General features: G+C 41.4%; 2 protein-coding genes across 2 annotated transcripts; both read right to left on the bottom strand. All coding sequences in view use genetic code 11, as the record gives it.

Annotated features, from left to right (window-relative positions):
* Positions 1-5,159: 5,159 nt before the first annotated feature.
* EGR_05987 (LisH domain-containing protein ARMC9) lies at positions 5,160-11,001 on the bottom strand (the record flags this gene model as incomplete). Its single annotated transcript, XM_024495236.1, has 8 exons — positions 5,160-5,191; positions 5,235-5,441; positions 5,603-5,685; positions 6,108-6,478; positions 7,395-7,459; positions 7,537-7,633; positions 8,314-8,465; positions 10,869-11,001. 8 exons carry the CDS (start codon positions 10,999-11,001, stop codon positions 5,160-5,162), a joined length of 1,140 nt encoding a protein of 379 aa, XP_024350320.1.
* Positions 11,002-12,522: 1,521 nt separating this feature from the next.
* Positions 12,523-16,289, bottom strand: EGR_05986 (LisH domain-containing protein ARMC9; the record flags this gene model as incomplete). The annotated part of the gene is made up of 8 exons (XM_024495235.1): positions 12,523-12,535; positions 12,636-12,970; positions 13,394-13,502; positions 13,658-13,986; positions 15,584-15,874; positions 15,909-16,070; positions 16,101-16,199; positions 16,233-16,289. 8 exons carry the CDS (start codon positions 16,287-16,289, stop codon positions 12,523-12,525), a joined length of 1,395 nt encoding a protein of 464 aa, XP_024350319.1.
* Positions 16,290-18,375: the final 2,086 nt, after the last annotated feature.

The following is an 18,375-nucleotide window of genomic DNA, read 5'->3' as shown; positions in this document are numbered from 1 at the left end:
CGTGTTGGCGGAGCATGTAACGGCAAGTGGGCAATGTGTCTTCTAGCTGTGAATTACGGCCGATGCACAGCGAATTGGTGAATCTAGTCATTGATAGAAAATACGACAGGCACAGGGGATTATGCGTGCATGACATGAGATTCCTTGTGAAAGAAAGTTCAGAAGCAATCGAAGTCTCCTCGTGCCTGCAGAGCACTTTAATCGCATTATAGTGGTAAAATAGCATGTTGCATCTCGACATTCGAATGCTGTGGACTAAAAGCATTTAAAAGACATCCGAATGCCTATCTATGGCTATTCCAACCGTGCTGACTTCACTCTCAATTGGCAGACGGCTATCTTGCCAACGTTCAGCCAGTTCGTGGATACTCTGATCCCCAGCCCTTAATCCCCTTCTCGACTGACATCCACCTGCGTCACAAACTCGGAAGAGACGGGATCTCTGTTACTGTTTAACGAGACGGGTATTCATTTGTGATATCCGCTGAGAAGTAAAATACTGCCCTGACTTGAAGCAGTCTGCAGCATCATCGCATATTACGCCAAGTGGATGCGCCCATTCTCTCCTAATTAAAACCATCTTCACATTAATGAAAGTAAAGGTGAGCACTAGCGCTTGGGCACTTTGCGTAGCTGTGTCTGCCAGTCGGCTGGTGGATAGCGCCTTTGAAACAAAAGTGTAGTTGCTATCCCGTGGCAACAAAGACGAATTATCATTGTGTTTGTGTGGTGTGAAGAAAGAAGGACCATACGCTCATACTGCACACTGCGCTGGATGCACATCACAGTAAATGGATTAAAAGGTGTTGGCACATCTGCCTCGCAGCCTTGACCTAACTCCAAGTGCGTTGCACCTGTCAGGATACCCAAAGCAATTCCGTGGGTGTCGCTGTTTCACCGTCAACGCCGAGAAGAAGCAAATTATCCTTGAATAGTTCTGCAACGCGCAGCATTCTTTTCATTTAAATGCTTTTGGCACTCCTTCCAAAGTGTTCCACTATTTGTCCTCATACACCAGTCTTACATTGTATCCCTCCACGACAGTGGGTTTGCAATCAAACGAATAATCACGTTTGACGATGTGGGGAAAGTGTTTGACGTGGAGACTGATGAATGCACGAAATTTTACCCTGGGCTCTTCAGCACTAGACAGGCAATCTACATGTAGCACTTTAAAGGTATTAGGCTATTCCCTCAAAATTAAGCGAGTTAAAGTCGAAAAATTAAAACTTGAATTGCTAGATGTCTGTTGAACCTGAGTTTTGTAAAATATCGTGTTAATTAATGTAAGGTTTCAATATTTAAGTCTCATTATTCGGTGAGGTAAACCAAAAGAATGGCACATGGGACCGTTTCTTCCGACCAATTTGTGGAGGAAGTAGACGTGGTAGTTATTTGAGGTTGACTGGCTGGAGGATCCCCTCTCTTTCAACGAAAATTGTTGATACACGTAAGTGCAGACGGGCACTCACTGCAACCCTCACCTATGTTTTACAGCATTACATGAGATACTTGCCTCTGATACTCAGGCATCCATCCATCCATTCAGCCATCACTCAGTCGGTAAATGCCTTTACATCCATACCATCTCTCTCAGTTTTTCCCTATCTCCCTCAAGCGTTACTGGGAATGCTTGGCCGCTTTTAAATACGGAGCAGCTTCAGCGTTTGCAACATCGCATTGCGCGTCTGTGTGATGTGGATTGCCTACAGTGCTGCTAGTATTCTACCGACGTTTTTTTCCCAATCCATACATTCTTTCTCCATCACATGCTCTACGTCTTCCATCTTCTGATGTACACATCAACCACCTTCAAGGTAGAATTAATAAGACCAGCAGTTTGACAGCTCGATGACAATAGCCAATCGCCCTCTACGCAAACATTAGTGGACAAGGCGTTATGAAGATGACGTATAAGTGGTGAAATGCTGTGAAAACAAGCTTCAGCATTGCCGTCCATTTAATTAGTGGTCTGTGTGAGTAAGCAGGTATCCTGTTTCATAAGGGGAGGCCCCTCCATTCATAAGTGCTTCATTTTGCGAGTCAGTAGACAGGGTGGTGTAGAGTCGCGCGCAGATTTATTCAATTCACCTAATCTTCACTTAGGAGTATGAAACTTTCCTTCGCACTACTTACAGTTTCTAGTGGCATTTTACGACCTACTTAACTGATTTAAATGCAGCATTAGGATGAAGGAATGAGTGTTGATTTCCAAAAAGTTCAGCCTAACTAATTGGCAGTGGAATCACTAGTTAGCAAGTGCCATTTCCTACTGTAGTTCTTTCAGGCTTTAAATCATTCTGCTTAAAAATTACCAGTTCAAAGGGTAAGTAAGGGTTGTTACCTTATAAATGCAGCAACTTAGTTCATTCGCCTCGAGATTAACCAAGCATACAACCAAGTAGAAAGTAAATCCAAGGGATTTCGTACGATAGCATTATTTTGTATTCGTCCATTCAAGTTATATTTCCACTTAGCAACACCTAATCATTTCTTTCATTTTTCCCCTCATTATACTAGCAATTCATCTATTCCAAATTTTTGCTAGACCAGGGCAACGAGATAGTCAGAAGAGCATGTGGATTAGCAATGACCGTTCAAAAGGCAAGTGGAATGGAAAAATGAAATGGAGAAGGAGAAGCTCATTGAAGGGCGGTAGCAAATAGAATTGGGTTAATAGTCTTAATACCTTTGGAAGCGTCAGTCAGTTCTTAAAGCTTATTTGTGACGTCTTCGACCTTTGCCTTCTCGAATGAGGATGCATTAGGTGAGGGGTCAGGGGAGATTGAAATTGGCATCCGCAGGTATGGGTTAGGGTTGCCTTTAGTCCAGACGTCCCACTTTTCTAATTTCATCTATCTTTTTCCGTATTTCTCTCCCGCAATTCACCTCCCTGACACACACAATTTGAGCAACAGTAGGACACGTGGACCAACAGCAGTGAATTGATGAGAAAGGGATTTGGAGAGTGCGTCTGAAGTGGGCTGCTCCTTTCAGAGGAACTGAATTTGCCAAATAGATATATCGCCTCAATTACACGATTACAGGCCAAAACAGTATGGTATAAATATTTAGTATGTTCCCTCACCCGATACCAAAGTTAATTAATGGATCCCACTACCAACGAATCGTAACTTCCATCTTTTTTGCTACTTTTCTAATGGCTGATCTTCACAAAGTGTGCCAGAACAAGATTCCCGTTTCGCCCAGCTTAGAGACGCGCATTTATCATGAGAAGCACAGTTGTGTGAAAGAAGTGGCAACTTTGCTGCAGAATCCATGTCTTACCGTGTTGATGAAATGTGATTTCAGTGCAGCTTAATCTCCTAGCTTGCCGAACATCACGTCAGATTCAACATTTTCGACTTACCAGAGTGACAGGAAAAAAATGGTCCCCTCGTGGAGACTAGGTCAACGATGAAATAGCATATGATGTGGAAGGTGGAGCGGATCCTTAAACTTGTGGAATGAATTTGAAAACATGCTTGGATTTCGCGATTCGCCTTTTTCTTTGCTTTTTAGAGCTGCTTTTCAAGTCAACTGCAATCATAAGGCAAATTCTAGTTGTTTTGACTTAACTCTACTTGATTCTTGTCTATTCGATTTGATGAGAGGAAGCAGAACAAATCAAGATAGTAAGATAGACTGGACAGTACCGGAAGACTTGAAGGTACCACACTTCATGTCTGGATTTATCTCCGTCCGTCAACAAGTAAGCCTTGAAAGACATCGTGTAGATCTTAAAAAAACCTGAATTCTTCTCTTCCGGTAGTACTACCACGCTACCACTTTAGCATATTGGTGGTGTGAACCAGCGTATATCAAAGATAGGCAGTGACCGTAACAGTGCAGGAATGTTGGACAGAAAGTGCTTACGAGTGCTTTGACCAGAACTGCAGTTCAACTCAAACTGGGATTCTGGAGTTTATAAAGGAAGGTAACTCATTTTGGTGACGGTGACTGCCAACCATGTCCCTCATTCGATATCGTTCACTATCACATTCATATCTCTATCCAGGCGTTAAAGTAGCAAGAGGATAACTTCAAAAGGAAAACTTTTATCAGTTTGGTCGAATGATTCCAGTGCAGCCTACTTCATCTAACCATTGTGCACTAACTTGTCCTACTCGCAAATGTTCAAAATGACTCCCCCCCCCCATGGAAAGAACGATATCATGCGGTTCCGTGGAAGCTCTGACGTCGTCCGAACCGTCACTTTGGGATGGTTGTGATTGCAGTTCCTTTGCTGTAACTTTTGTCACACCCCTCACATTCTTCACATTCGACCGACATAATCTGTAACCAGTCTGCAAAGACCTAGCCATTCCAGAACTGCTCATCTCCTTGATTACTCCAAAGGAGAGTTGATGAATTATGCAACTGACGTAACCTTCATCCACGGGAGACCTTCAAGTGTTAACTAGCAGCCCACTGACTGGCTCACACAGACCATTTGCATCGTCGTGGCACCGTAGACCTCACATAGAATTGGCTTATTTAGGAATATTTTCTTCCCTTTTTTGCTATTTGGGAACCAAGCTTGAAAAATTAAGTATTATTTTAGGTCGTTTTAAATAGTGTTGCATTAAATTTAATTATCATAATTCTTATCTCTCTATGATCTCAGCGTCTCGGTGGTTGGGTCAACAGCAACAGTCGCCATTGGCAGCTCCATCTCTCGTGTGGAAGTAGCCACTATCAATGACCTGTCTTTGTTACTCACACACATTGGGCCAACGGTTTCGGCGAGTATGACACACAGATGTTTCAAAAGTTGAATTTTCATTTTCTTAGGAACATATCGGTATGCTTGGGCAATTTCCATACTGTTCCTTGCTGTCATATCCCTTCAAACTGACATCGTACTTCTGATCCACTTCTCTGCAACTTATTTACAAACATCAAATTATCGTAATTAGGTAGAGATATTTCGTGAAAATGCATTCTTTCTGTGGCAATTCCATAATACTGCTACGAAGGCTGCAAAAGTCGGTGGGTAAATGAATATCTACTTCTTGGTAGATGGCGTTTAAAACAAGTATAAGAAATGGTCACAGAAATGAGGCGTGGTAACAATTGTGATATACACAAACGCATCGTTTGCCCACTTTATACAATGATTCAATGCAATGACAGGAGATCGATGGACACTGATGAATTCACCGGTTGTTATACTCCATGCTCGTTCGACCTAGGGAGAAATGGGGTGTGTTACCGTCAGAAGGCCAACGTACCTGATGCAGGTCGTGATCTGGAGACTCTATCCCCGCCACGTATATCGATAGGATCCATTGAAGAGGTGATGCGTTTGTGCTCCGGTGTGCGAAGCAGCTTCGGTCGGCTATTGAAGGCCTTCTGGTACTCTGGGTGGTTCTCGATTGTCTTCTTTTTTGATTCAATCGTTGATATCGAGTCTCTACGACTATTCGATTGTTGTGGCTCTGTTCAGATAAGCAAAGAGCATGTTTATTACTTCTGTTGGATGCGGCAGCTGTATTTTCTGGTGCCTAAGGAATGTCAACCGCTTCAGTAAAGTACTTCTATGATAAAGAGAAATGAAACACCATGAACGGAGGAAGGAGGGAGGGATTGGAACATGTACCTGTATGCTGCATTGCGATTCGACCTCTTGTGGGAGTCTCTTCCACGACTTGTGGGGGTCTGTTATGTGTCTTAGAAGATAATCTGCAATCAAAAGAATCCAGTCTGACTTCTACGCCATGTCTGTGTGCGCAACTACTACTTTATGATTAAAAAATCAAGGTTATTTAACAATTCTCAAATGCCTCTTGCAGATCAAAATTGGGGAGGAATAATCGTACAGCGGGAAACATACACCTTCAAAAAGACAACAAAAGTCGATTATAATTATTTAAATAGATTTTAGTTTTTAGCATCATTCCAAAAGGCAAGATTGAGAAACAGGAAAGCGCATTATTCTCTACTCAGTAATCAACAACAGAGCACAGACTCGATGCTGTATTTGCAAAAAGACTGTTCATTTACCGTGGCTGCTATTGTCATATTGTTTATAAGGCTGGGAGAGATGATTCACATTCTAATTCGGGCTGAGGAACTATCATGCACAATCTAAGTAACTGACTGACCGAGAAGTCTGTTGCTTGGTCGTGGTGACGGGCTTGGGTATATGCGAGCCAGAGAATCGTTTCCTACTAGGTGTGGAAGGCCGTCGAAGGAGACCGACGTTGTTGCTCACTACCGCGTCATTCTCGGTGTGGCGCACGTGACCACCGTATGGCAGAGGCGGCTGTGATGAGGATGGTGGAGGCAGCGACAGTGGGGAGGTTCCGCCAGACCTCCCCGCCTTCTTGCCATCTACTGCTCCTGCTGCCGATTTCTTCAAAAAACGCTCCCTAAGGAGATTTTCACCCACCACGGACCCCTCTAAGGCATTCTCCTTGTTGTCTGTGATATCATCACCGCGATCTATATCACTTTCCATTTGTGCTCCATCCTCCTAGTGGGAGAAGGAGACGGATAAGATGATTAGCAGAATGATCCGTCCAATTTACTTCCGGCTGGTTAAAAGGTCCCTGACCGACCATATTTTAACAACATGACCCCATTCACATCAATGATTTGATAAGCTGATTCTGAACTTATTGACATATAAAAAGGTCCAGAAACAATGCGTCACATTCTTTTCACTCACTGACAGTAGATATAGTATGGTAAAAATTATTCAAAATGGAAATGCAATAATATACTGTGATTGGTGAGGCTGGGACTCTGGGCCACCTACTGTTTGATATCTGGCTCATCGTATTTGAAATATGGAGGAAATAGATCCAGGTTGCTATAATGTTACCATTTAAATATGACCTAAAAGTAATCGACACCTCTCATCACGACCGAAGACAGTGACAAGACCCGACGCCACACGCTAACTCCCAACTCCTCTCCCATAGCAACTGGTAGAAGCTGTGTGTGCGGCAAGACTAAATGGAATCCACCTATCCGCTGAGGGTTACTTATATTGGATCAAATAAAACAGCTACAATTGTCTTTCAGAGAAGCGGTGCTCAGTTTGGGTGTATTCGTGATGAGGAGAAGAAAGGGAGGGATTTCGTGGAGGCAGGAAAACTCAAGGTCTAGTCTGATGGAATGAAAACGAATTTTCAGCCTTGAATCTAACGTGTTATGAGATCTTAAACAATAATATTTGATCTCCTCTAAGTTGATCTAGGAAGCTTATATCCATGCATTGGGATATTTCCAGATCATGATGGATTATTATCAGGTTTGCAGGGTGATAGGAGCTGTCTCTCGCCGTTCTCAGGAGAAAAGTATGAAAAAATAACCCTATTTATTAGTTTGCCTATCTTAGGTTTGTAAAATGCTCAATTTTGGCACCAAAATGTCCAAAAAGCAACCTCATCGTCGTCGTCATCATCGTCATTTTCGTCATCGTCGGAGGCGCCGTCTTCATTGTGATCACCTAAAAGCCAAACAACAAATGACTTTCCTCAATTTTTTCTACAATTTAAGGAGGTGAAGGGAATTTGGGTCTCATACGCACTCGTATGCATCTGTTTGATGATGTGTATTCAAACTGACGATTCAGCTCCTGTTGATCCTCTCGCATGAAACAGGACAAAATACCCTCCAAGTCCTGCAAAAGAAGTTAGAATCCAATTACACATGGAGTGTCTGGCTACAGTGAGTCGTGCCATCTATATCAGGGTATAGATGATCCCCTTATCTATCAGTGATTCGTCTGTCGACTTCCCGGTTACTTCAACCCATTTTATGCAAACATTTTCCCAATGAGCATGCTGGGCGCTGCATTCAATCTTCCAGGTTCCGCATAGCGCAAGTTCCATGCAAACAATCAATGAGTGAAAATGAAATTTTCTACTTCATTATCATCGCTAAGTAAAGGGTGGATAGTTTGCTCTTGTAGACGTTCATATGAAATAAACGCTTTTAAATACTATCCGACTGTTCTAGTATTTCGGTGGGGTGAGAGTTATTATAGTTGCAGTGTGATACGTAAAGCTGCGTCCTTAGTTTCCGACTTTCCTACAACTTAAGGAAAATTAAGCTTCTATTGATCACTGAATGATCTACTTCAAGCATAGCTGATTCGAGTGTCTGAAGAAATGCAGGGTTTCAACGGAGCATTAGATCCTATCACCAAGTTTTGACCAAGGATATCACGTTGATGCGATCGTTTAGCTTAACGATGTCAAATACTCAATGCATGATCTTCATAATATTTTGCGAACTGCTGACACAATTGAGGTTATTTTCAAAGAGTGTTATTAGTTGACTCGCGGTAAGAATGCCTACCATAGACTCAGCAGTGGCCTGTATTTCCGGTCGAGTTAGAAGTGAAAAAAGGGCCCCGTTCACGTAGGAGAGAATGTTGGTGTTCTCATGACTGATCAGATCAGTTAGAACTTTGAGCACCCGGTCGGCCATTGGAACGCAGCGCGCTTTACCTATAAGAGAAACCGGGTTTCATTTATTCATTCATTCATTTCCGAATCTCTCCTCATCCTTCATAAAAAGAACTAAATTCCAAGTTTGCGTGCTTACCTCAACATCGAGTTGATTTGAACTGATCCTACTTACTTTTAAGAAACCACGTTCTTCAAAGACCTGGTTCACCACAAAAAAACTTTTGGATGGCTGAACGATTAGGGCTTGTCAACGCTCGATAAGATAGCCTCTTGTAACTTGTAGCAACTTGTCAAATGCATGCTGCAACTCATTTATACCATAAATAAGTACATTCGCTTCATTAATCGAGTCAAACTCAAATGACGAGCTGCAAAAGTTGGCTTTCCTTACTTGGAGAAGGCCTGGTCCTTGAGCAGCATGACCTATCACCCAGAAATGATTTAAATAAACAATTTGAAAGATTCTGGCAACGAGTCACCCAAGAGCGTATTGCATTCAGGAAGACTCTCTAATCTTGGTGGTGAGGAGGAATTAAGTGTCATCATGGATTGAGGTCATCAGAGGTGAAAGAGTCAAGATCAAGCTTCAGTGGGGTTTAAGGTAGGTGGTGCAAAAGCAGTTGATTTACGCCTAATTCAAGTGACTTACTGACTGACTGATGTATGATGAGAAGATATGCACCATTTTGTCCTCTATACTTGCTAAATGACTTTGTGTGTATGTTTGGAGCTTGGAAGCTTCAGTCGTTCACTTTTTGGAGACCAAGCAACAAGTTCGACTAGGATTTACCAATTTGCCTGCTTGATAAAAGTCGAAGGTGTGAAAGAAAACCTTCCTCAGTGGAAAGACCTTATAACTGCGCACCGCAAAACTGGACCATGAGAAGATGTGCACTACCTCATCTCCTCCTCATTCTCCATGTTCCCTTGACAATAGTACTCCAACGGACGACGACCTCACGATAACAGCCGAGCCAGAACGGACAGCAAGAAAATAAGAGGGAGATAGAAGTGCAGGTGGGTAGTGCTAGCTTCTAAAGAGTAACCTCAGATAAAAGCAGAATTCGCGGAAATCTCGTGTGAATCTCACAGTAAGGCTGTGCATCTCAATGCCAAGTTGCTTGGATAAGATGCTGAATCGTATAAAATCATTACTTTCGTTAAGAGTGGTGTAAGGATGGTTGAAACTCAACGTGTTTACGTTTCAAATTTAAGAATATTCAAGTCTTTTGACCTCAAAGTTGAATAGATTGTTAAGACTGAATGGCTACAATGACAGAACACACCCTCATCAATATAATTTAGGCGTATTTTTTGCAAAGAAATTGAGCCTACTATTGAACGCTTTGTTTTTCATTTCCCACAATGATATTACTTTAAAACTAATTTTACAGGTAAGCATTAGACGGTGCTTTGCTTTGGGGAAAAATCACTTGAGCCTAGGTTCAAGGTCTAGCCACGTTAGTTTGCTCTTTGAGGCCAATCAGATGTTAATTCCCCTTTTTATTCACTGGCCAGTTTTGTACCTAAAATAAGTTGTGCGGCACATGCAATGTTTTGGTTATTTGTTCAACTCTTCATTTTGGTTTCAAGGACACTTGAGGCTCCGCCTTTATACTTCCATTAGGCAGAATGGCTTCTGCGTGACATTAGTAGCCTCCAGCTCTTCCGTGCGCCGATAATGCACATTCTGCCCGAGTATTATGTCTTCCTTGGTCTTCAAAGAAGTCTCGAGACGCTAAAGTCTGATAATTGGATAATACTGATTTTACTTAAGTGAATTAATTCTACTTTTGGATTGGTTAGAAATATCTCAATCTACAATGGATCCAATAATTCAATCGTCTTCTGGGAATGTGGTTTTAAATTCCAAATTTAAACACGACTCAAAAGTTGTAATCGTCTAAACAAATATGGATGACCTTTTAAAGTCAAAGCCAATTTACTTCACTGATTTTATCTCCGTAGGCAGCTTATTTTCAAAGATGCGGAATAAAAATTAGGCCCAGGTGAATACCAATTAGACCTTGCCCAGCAATTCTACCGAATTTAAAAAAAAAAACAAGTGGGTTTTTAGAGTAATATTTTAAAAGGAGTGTCTAGTTCAAGTGTGTCCGAATTCTAAGTTCATAATTACCCATTTTTGCCATTTTCAGGCCAAACAGAACAACTCGGTCTCACAAGTACACCCCACAGTAGAACGAGCCCCAACAAGCCACCTAGTTGGCCTTCTGGGCCACTGGCCGAACTTGAGGAAATTCGGTCTACGACCGCCAAAATGATGCCAAAATCACGTATTGTTTACTAAAATCTGATCAGTTTACCGAAGTGGGTCGCGCGTATGCATACATCGGTTATAATTAAAAATATGGTTCCAATATCAAGCCATTTCTAGCCAAAAAATAGCAGTTTGGCCTAGTCCTTAAAATTGTGATAAATTACCCGCGGTTCGGAGACAGAGGTTCATAAAAAGCGCAACCGCATATTCGAGGCTGTAGTCAGAGAGACTGTCCGTGTCCTCGAGGAGATCCACCAGCCACTCCACCATGCCCAACTCCGTCATCTTTGTCTGCATGGAGCGTCTGAAAATGCGGGGTATAGTCATTCTCCAGCCTTTCTGAAAGTGCCTTCTTATACCACATCTCTTTCTCCATAAGAAGTATTGAAGAACTTTTTATTTAAAACGTAAGTGATCTCCACGTTTATCAAATGTCTGCCGATATCGGCGTTATCTACTCAGAAATTTTTATCATTTCATGAACATTTTCAGAGACGTGACCAGATTACTATTGCTTAAAACAAACCTTTCAAGCCTTTTTAACCACTTCCTCTTCATGTAACTCAAATGTGCAAACGAAAAATTAAGCGCATAAAATTAAAGGCCATTTCATCATTGTGGAACTTAACCATGATTGTTTTTGGATTGTCAAACATTAAGCAACCATTTGTCCCGTCGTGTTTTATTGTTTGCAAATCTCAATATTTTGAACGCAGAATATTGAAAACTTGAGGAAGGCTTCCCTTGCTGTCACCCAAAGCTCTCTAGAACGATGCGGAGAGCTGCTCGTTTCCTGTACATTATAACAACAGGACTAGTGTTGTTGGACATTGCCTAGCAACGACAAACAATAATGACGCTATCATTTTCATATTTATAATGTGAAGCCCACCAATTCTCAATGCTGCTTGGGTGGCTTGCAATTTCCTGGCTAAAGTGTAAGTAATGGGAAATTAAGGAAATTGTTAGGTAAATAAAAGACTTAACATTGTTGAAGTGTAAATGTATGCTGAAATACTAACAGACATACGGACTAGAGTTTGATGAGATTAGGCCATATGAAAGGAGTATTCACGCCAAGTCTAAAATTCCGGTTTTGGAAGGGAAATGTCACCTTTTAGGAAATAGAAAGGGCGTTTCTTGCCGAGCGTTACCCCGTCAATACTTATTTATTTAACCAAGCATTCGACATTTTGTCATTACAATTGAGCTGACCTAATGCAACCCGGTCATCTGGAGCACTAACAATTCCAAAAAGTGAACAATCAAGGACGATTATGTTCAACATTCTCATATGAAGAACCGCCTCCTGATCGCTTTTACAGCAGGCGTCCAGAATCAATCGCTTCACGCAACAGCTGAATGCTCTTATGCATCGCTAAAGGAACCCATGAGCTGGAAACCACCATGACGCGGCGTCTTTGAATCGTTTACATCACTAGAATGTTTTACCAAAAATGCCCTATCACCTTATTATGCTCAAGAATTTTAGTACATATCCAAGAGTTTTGCACTATCCTTTATAAGAAACTTCACTGCTGATTGTGCGGTCAATTCACACAGCACCACTGTTGCATTCCATCTTAACTGGGAGTGTTTGGATTGGACTAACCTACAACATGTACGCCTGCTTTTAGTATGTATTAAGATACACCTACTGCTACAGCCAAAATAGCATCACTTTCACCGTATTTCTGTAAGACAGAAAGTTCCTAATTTGCTTGAATGAAGTCCATACTTGATGACAGCTTGCAAGTTCAATTATATGTTTCTTACGCACCCAATCGCAGCACCATATTTGTCCCCCAAAGGCCAGATTTAGGTCAGTAACCTGTAGCCAGCGGATAGGCAGGGAAATATGCAATCTCAGTAATTGCATAGAAAATGACTACAAGCCCTTCTATGATCTCAAGTAAACGGTACAGACGCACCTGAGACTGAGTTTCTGTAAAGCACCAATAAGATTCTCCCTTGTGGCGGATTCGTGACCACCTTCGAGACGGAAAATCTCTTGACTCAGTAGAGTGACCACCGCAACATTTTGAGCGAGGTAGGCGCGGCCACGAGATAGGGAAGCCAGCGCATTGACTAATCGGGAGGTCGTTTCAGTGACCTTGGGGGACACGCTGCAGAGACAGTGCTCCAGCACGCTCAAGTGGTGCTGTCGACGGCTGTCATCACTCCAGAGGGTTAAATCGAGGAGGTCGTGACCGATGAACTCGGTCAGATAGGCCTCTCGCAGCTCGACGTTTGTCTTGGTTAGGCGCTGAATTGTAGGAGAACTATGTGAGTCAAGTGAAAATTGCGTTCCGCTGACATAGATGTAATCTTCTCCAAATTCTACCCAACAAATTGTACAATAAGTCAGGTTCTACAATCGAGTTAGAGTCGGTACGTAAGGTGGACGAGCTCGAATCAGAATTTGTCAGATTCAGCTGACATCTACTGATGTAGGAGTTCAAGGTAAGAGGAAGGTGGTATGCGTCAAAATAACGGGAAGTACATGAGGAGATCGACACTGAAGACAACATCATTGGTTTACTGATTAACCGTGGAATTTCCATTATGATTTGAAATTATCTGATCATTTAGTAATGGAAATAAGCGGTGGCAGACTTTAGCATTGGCGCTGCCTAGCTTATTATTTTGCAGTGGCTTGTACAAATGTACAAGACCAGATCAAGCCTACCCATCGAAGGGCCTGTAAAAGACGCCAGATTTGTGTCTGATTTGGACCCTTTAGAGCGTCATTTATCTTGTCAAAATCAAGCTCCGCTGTTCCCCATTCTTGCTGATATCTGAAGCGAAAATTAGAAAGACACAGATGAAGTAAGACCTACTGCTTCAAATTAGTGCTAAAGTAAGCTACTTGTATCAAAGAGCGTCATCAAAGAAGTACTTTGGAATCACGCCTGTCGAGTTACTAGCAATTGTCACCTCACATATAACTAACCCCCCACTTTCCTGCGGGAGTCGCAGAGAAAGTGACTGTCGAAGCGTGTCACCGTAGCTGAAATTGGTGGAATAGGTGTGAGCCTGCGTGAGGGTGTCTCCAAAGGCACCACTACTACCTACACCACCACCAGGAGCACGTTGAGAGGCGACAAGACGTGAGCAGATCTGCTGCAACACATTGGGCTCGATGTGATCGCCTCGCAGTGCCCCCTCTAGTGTGTCCACCAGATCCGTGGTGATCCCCAGCAGGGTCTGATAGTCATTCTGGATTTTGGTGAAACGCTGATGGGATTGGGCTACCCGTCGCTCAGCGTCTGCGAGGCGATTCTGGAAAAATGGAAAGTTTCAAATGGATTGAAAAGGAGCTACCTTATGACCACTGTTTTAGCCGTATATACGATTCCGGGGCTAATCCCAATCTGTAAGCCGGCGACCTGTGAATAGCGCTTTAACCGCACTTTAAGGACATAACAACGACTGTGGACGTAATTGGGATGCTTAAACACGGTATCGCTGGTTAGTTAACTTTCATTCACTAGCCGGTTCTTCAATGATGGATGTGATTAGGGTATTCTCGAAAGCGTGCATAATCATACGCGGACCCCCTCAACTGCTGGTTGTTATCACAGAGTTCTTCGCCTGGCACTTACGTCAGTAGTGTTCTAGCTTTCTGTGCATTCATAATATTCCTACTTACATAATTATGTTCAATTACATCTTCCCGATTAAGCAGTTCTGTGGGGTTCGACGCAGACCTTTTTAAGTCTCTTGCGACACGACTCAACAACGACGACATGGAATGCTGTTTATCCAATGGCTACTAGCTTCTTAACCTTTTTGTATGCAGATAGCACAGCTAATACCTTTATTAGTAGCTAGAGTACCATAAGTTAGTGGTTTAAACACTCACTGCTCTGCATCGTCTAGACGATTTTAAAACATAAGAAGCTGTCTGAACTTGCGGGGAATACTTGTTTTAATTATATCCACAGTTCCACTGGCAAAGCAGTCTCCGAGATGGCAGAATTCCAAAACACAACTAGGCGATTCGGTAAAGATAGAAAATATTGGAATGCTTTGGAATGAACAAATCTAAATGGAGCGTCTCATAGAAATGATGTATTTATTTAAGCTAGAGGTACAACTACTTGATCATTTTCGTTTACCAGCTATTTAATCCTTACAAGAGTAACAGAGAGGCTATCGGTCTTTCAGCCCAAACGCACGTTTACGAGAAAACTGTTTTAAGACTCGCATAACCTACGAGGCAACTCGAGTGTTGTGGACCCAAAGTGCTTAAGTTTGTCGATAAAAACATGGAAGTGGACAATTTTGAGTTCGTAAGCCTTCCGCAATGGGATGAATGTCAAATTACTGGCTATAAATTGACCACTTTTTAGCTCAGACATTTTATTATAGATTCCTAATACTTTTACTCCATTTGATTACTTTGACATTTTTATCCGTTCCCACTTCTTGATGTTTATACAGTATAAATTTTAGTGCATATGCAGGTTTAGTTAACTGATTATTTTGCACACGCATAGCTATAAGAGGAAAGTAAACCTAATTTCGGTTTCATATGCAGGTAAGCAATGCGAAACTATTAAAGATTAACTTTATTTAGTTACAATGCATTTTTGGGGTCAATTACAGTCAAAAAGCACTATGATTTGAAAATAAAATGGTTTCCTTTTAGTAAATTCTCACATTGCGCCTGCATTTTGTTCAATGTTCATAAAGCCATATTTACAACATTATTTGCCCACACAACAAAACTTGCAAACATCAAATATGTAAATTGGTTCTATATACATTTCATGTTGGTTGCATTCACATAAAATTTAGTCTAAAAACACAGACACAATTCTATGGTAGAACTCAACTAGGTGGACAAATACTGGAATATGACTTAAAGAATAACCTGCAGTTGCCTTTCCTGATTGTTTGGAACCTCCTTGGGTCGGGATGATAAAGACAGTATTTTCGGCAGCAGGCGCTTATCATCTTTAGAAGGTTCAAGAAAAGCCATCAGTTTGCGCTTTAATTCACCATTCCAGTCTGGTTCAAATAACTCTCGGTATACTGGGTGCAGTTTTGGATTTTCTACGTACGGGAATGCAAAGAATGGTAGGAACTCGGAAATCTGACTCAACACTTTGCCCTTTGTGTCCAGAAATTCTCGGAAGTCTTGAAGACGCTCTTTCCGTTTGACCTAAGCAAAATCAAAGGCAAAAAGGTGTGCGCACCTCAGAGTCTGAATCCCAGTTGACAGTGATAAAATAAAGCTGCAAATAGAATTCTAAAGGTCGAACTTTCATGGTCTCCCCGGAATCTCCACCGAAGTGGTCGTTCCAGCAATTACGAAAGTCCTGGAAGTCACCTTTATCAAAGGCTTTAAGTAAAAAAACCTGACATTTTAAATTCAACTGTTTTTATACCTTCCAATCATCTCTAAAACCAGTTCTTTCATTTTTTACCATTTGCCACTCTTCAGCCAAACTATTTCTGGTCTTGTCCATACTGTAGTAGTCAAAAAACTAAAAGAAACAAATGAGCACATTTCGGGATACCTCATCGATCAGTTGGTGCACACGATTTAAGTTCTGTTCATCCTGGAAATTACTCATTTTTGATCAACGCATGGAATGCACGAAGACGTCGACAAACCAAATATGCGCCAACTATTGGTGCACGATTGAAAGCGTCCGTAGTGACCATGACCTTAGATTAGAGCCAATCCATACAATGCCATTGATACTGGATGCAAAGACGATATTATTCTCACTGTATTCACTCAAATTGCTATGTAGAAGATGCCGCTTTTTGTTTTATGCACATTAGCAAAATTTTCATTTTGTAGGAATACATACCTGTGCTGGTTTCCTGAAAAATTCACTTTGACTACTGGCATGCAATTTCAACGTAAATTGCAACACTAAATCGGCGCTTGAAGAAAACGAGTATTATAAGTATGATAGATCAAAGCGTACCAATAAAAGGTTGGTGCATTGGTAAACTTAAAATTAGCCCCCACTTCTTTGAACTTGTGTTGCTGATTTTTTAATCTAGCATGCATTCTGAACTTGTTTCCTACCCGGAAGAGTAAAGTGAGTCAAGTAGAAATTACATTTTGCTTGACAGTTTATTATAAATCAAGTGCCCAATATAAATGGTCAAAGATTCGCCCATTTTGTACTATTTGTTCTGTCGATTTAGTAACTTTAAATTTGGTTTAGAACGGATTTCGCGTAGTGCCCTCAGCCTTTTACTGGCTACTTTTAGTTGATCCTTTTATAAAAGAATGCCTGGGGGACATTTGTTTGTTCGTCCTGTCCTTTTCAATGCTATTTAATGCCCTTCAAATTATGCAGTGATTACCACTCCTCCACATTTACCCTTTGGCGACAAGTCCTCGTCTCTGTCGCAAAGTTAAGGTCATCTCGACTCAGATAGATAGTAGCCTCCACATATTAAGCATTCACGTGTGTGAGCTTGTTTACCGCTCCATGTCCATCTTGAAGACGCGAGAAGTAATAATTCTAGGACAGAAAGTGCATGGCTAATGTACAGAGGAGCTGTGGTAAAACCGCTGGCGGGCTTTAAGTACCCGCGTATACAAGATGAAGAAACAAACAAATCGTTAAAGCATTACCTATGTTTCGTTTAAGCAGCATGCACACAATTCCTTTGCCGTCCTCGCTTTGGAGCGCACAGTGTGAATTAATTTCAGATGGGCTAGGCCTTACCCCAAGTCTTTGATCGCGAATTCGAGCCGGTTAATTCGTTGGTGCTACTACTAGCTGACTGCTTCATTTGTTTCTGCATATTAAATGCATCCCAACAACTTAGCTAAACACAAATGCATTGTTTCGTAAAAACAAATTATTTATAAGAAATAAATTTACGTGACGTAGCCTGTAAGAATGTTTGGAATCGAAGAACGTAACTTTAAAAATAGCAGTTAAAATAACGTAATGGTTTAACGTTTTGTTCAACTGCTTAATAAAATACGCAAGCATATCAATCCCCGAGAACCATAATATTGCTCTGTCATATAGTCACCAGGAATGCTAGTAGACTTCTAATCATTCTGTGAGATGGTAATATGTCTCTTAGAAGTACTTTGGCCTGCTAGGAGTTTAGAAATGTCTGGAGGAATTACATAGGTAGAGGCGGAAAACTAATCCGGTCCTAAAGTACAAAAGTTTGTATCTTTATGCATGAATATTACAGAGAGAAAAAGAAAAAAAGGTATTGGCAGCAGATGATAAAATTTAGGATAAATTTTAAGGGGAGGCTGAAGTTGAGTCCCAACTTTGACATTTACCCTATTCCCCGCCCTAAGAGAATGCTGCCAATAGCTAAACCTGCACCAGAAATGACTAATTTGGAAAACTCTTTTATGCATCTCCCTACAGTTCCTAAATGCAGATTGTAAATAAGTCAACAAAATTCACCTCTTTCACCCCTCTACGGGATGAATGGGAGCAAGATGGATAAATCACAGAGCAGCACTGAAACTAGAACATAATAGCAAGAATTAATAGTTGCGAAACATTAATCTTTTAAAACTAGTTTAAACCTAGCCTTCTATAAAATCAGTATTTTAGATCAGTTACCTTATGACCAATGATCAGTATATGAAATGCCATGATCTTGGATTGAGCAGCATGGAACAGTTGAATTTCTTTTGCGGGATACAGTTCACAAACA

This window comes from Echinococcus granulosus (assembly GCF_000524195.1).
Source record: "Echinococcus granulosus chromosome Unknown EG_S00049, whole genome shotgun sequence".
Classification (NCBI taxonomy): Eukaryota; Metazoa; Platyhelminthes; class Cestoda; order Cyclophyllidea; family Taeniidae; genus Echinococcus; species Echinococcus granulosus.
This window is presented reverse-complemented; position numbering and strand designations above follow the sequence as displayed.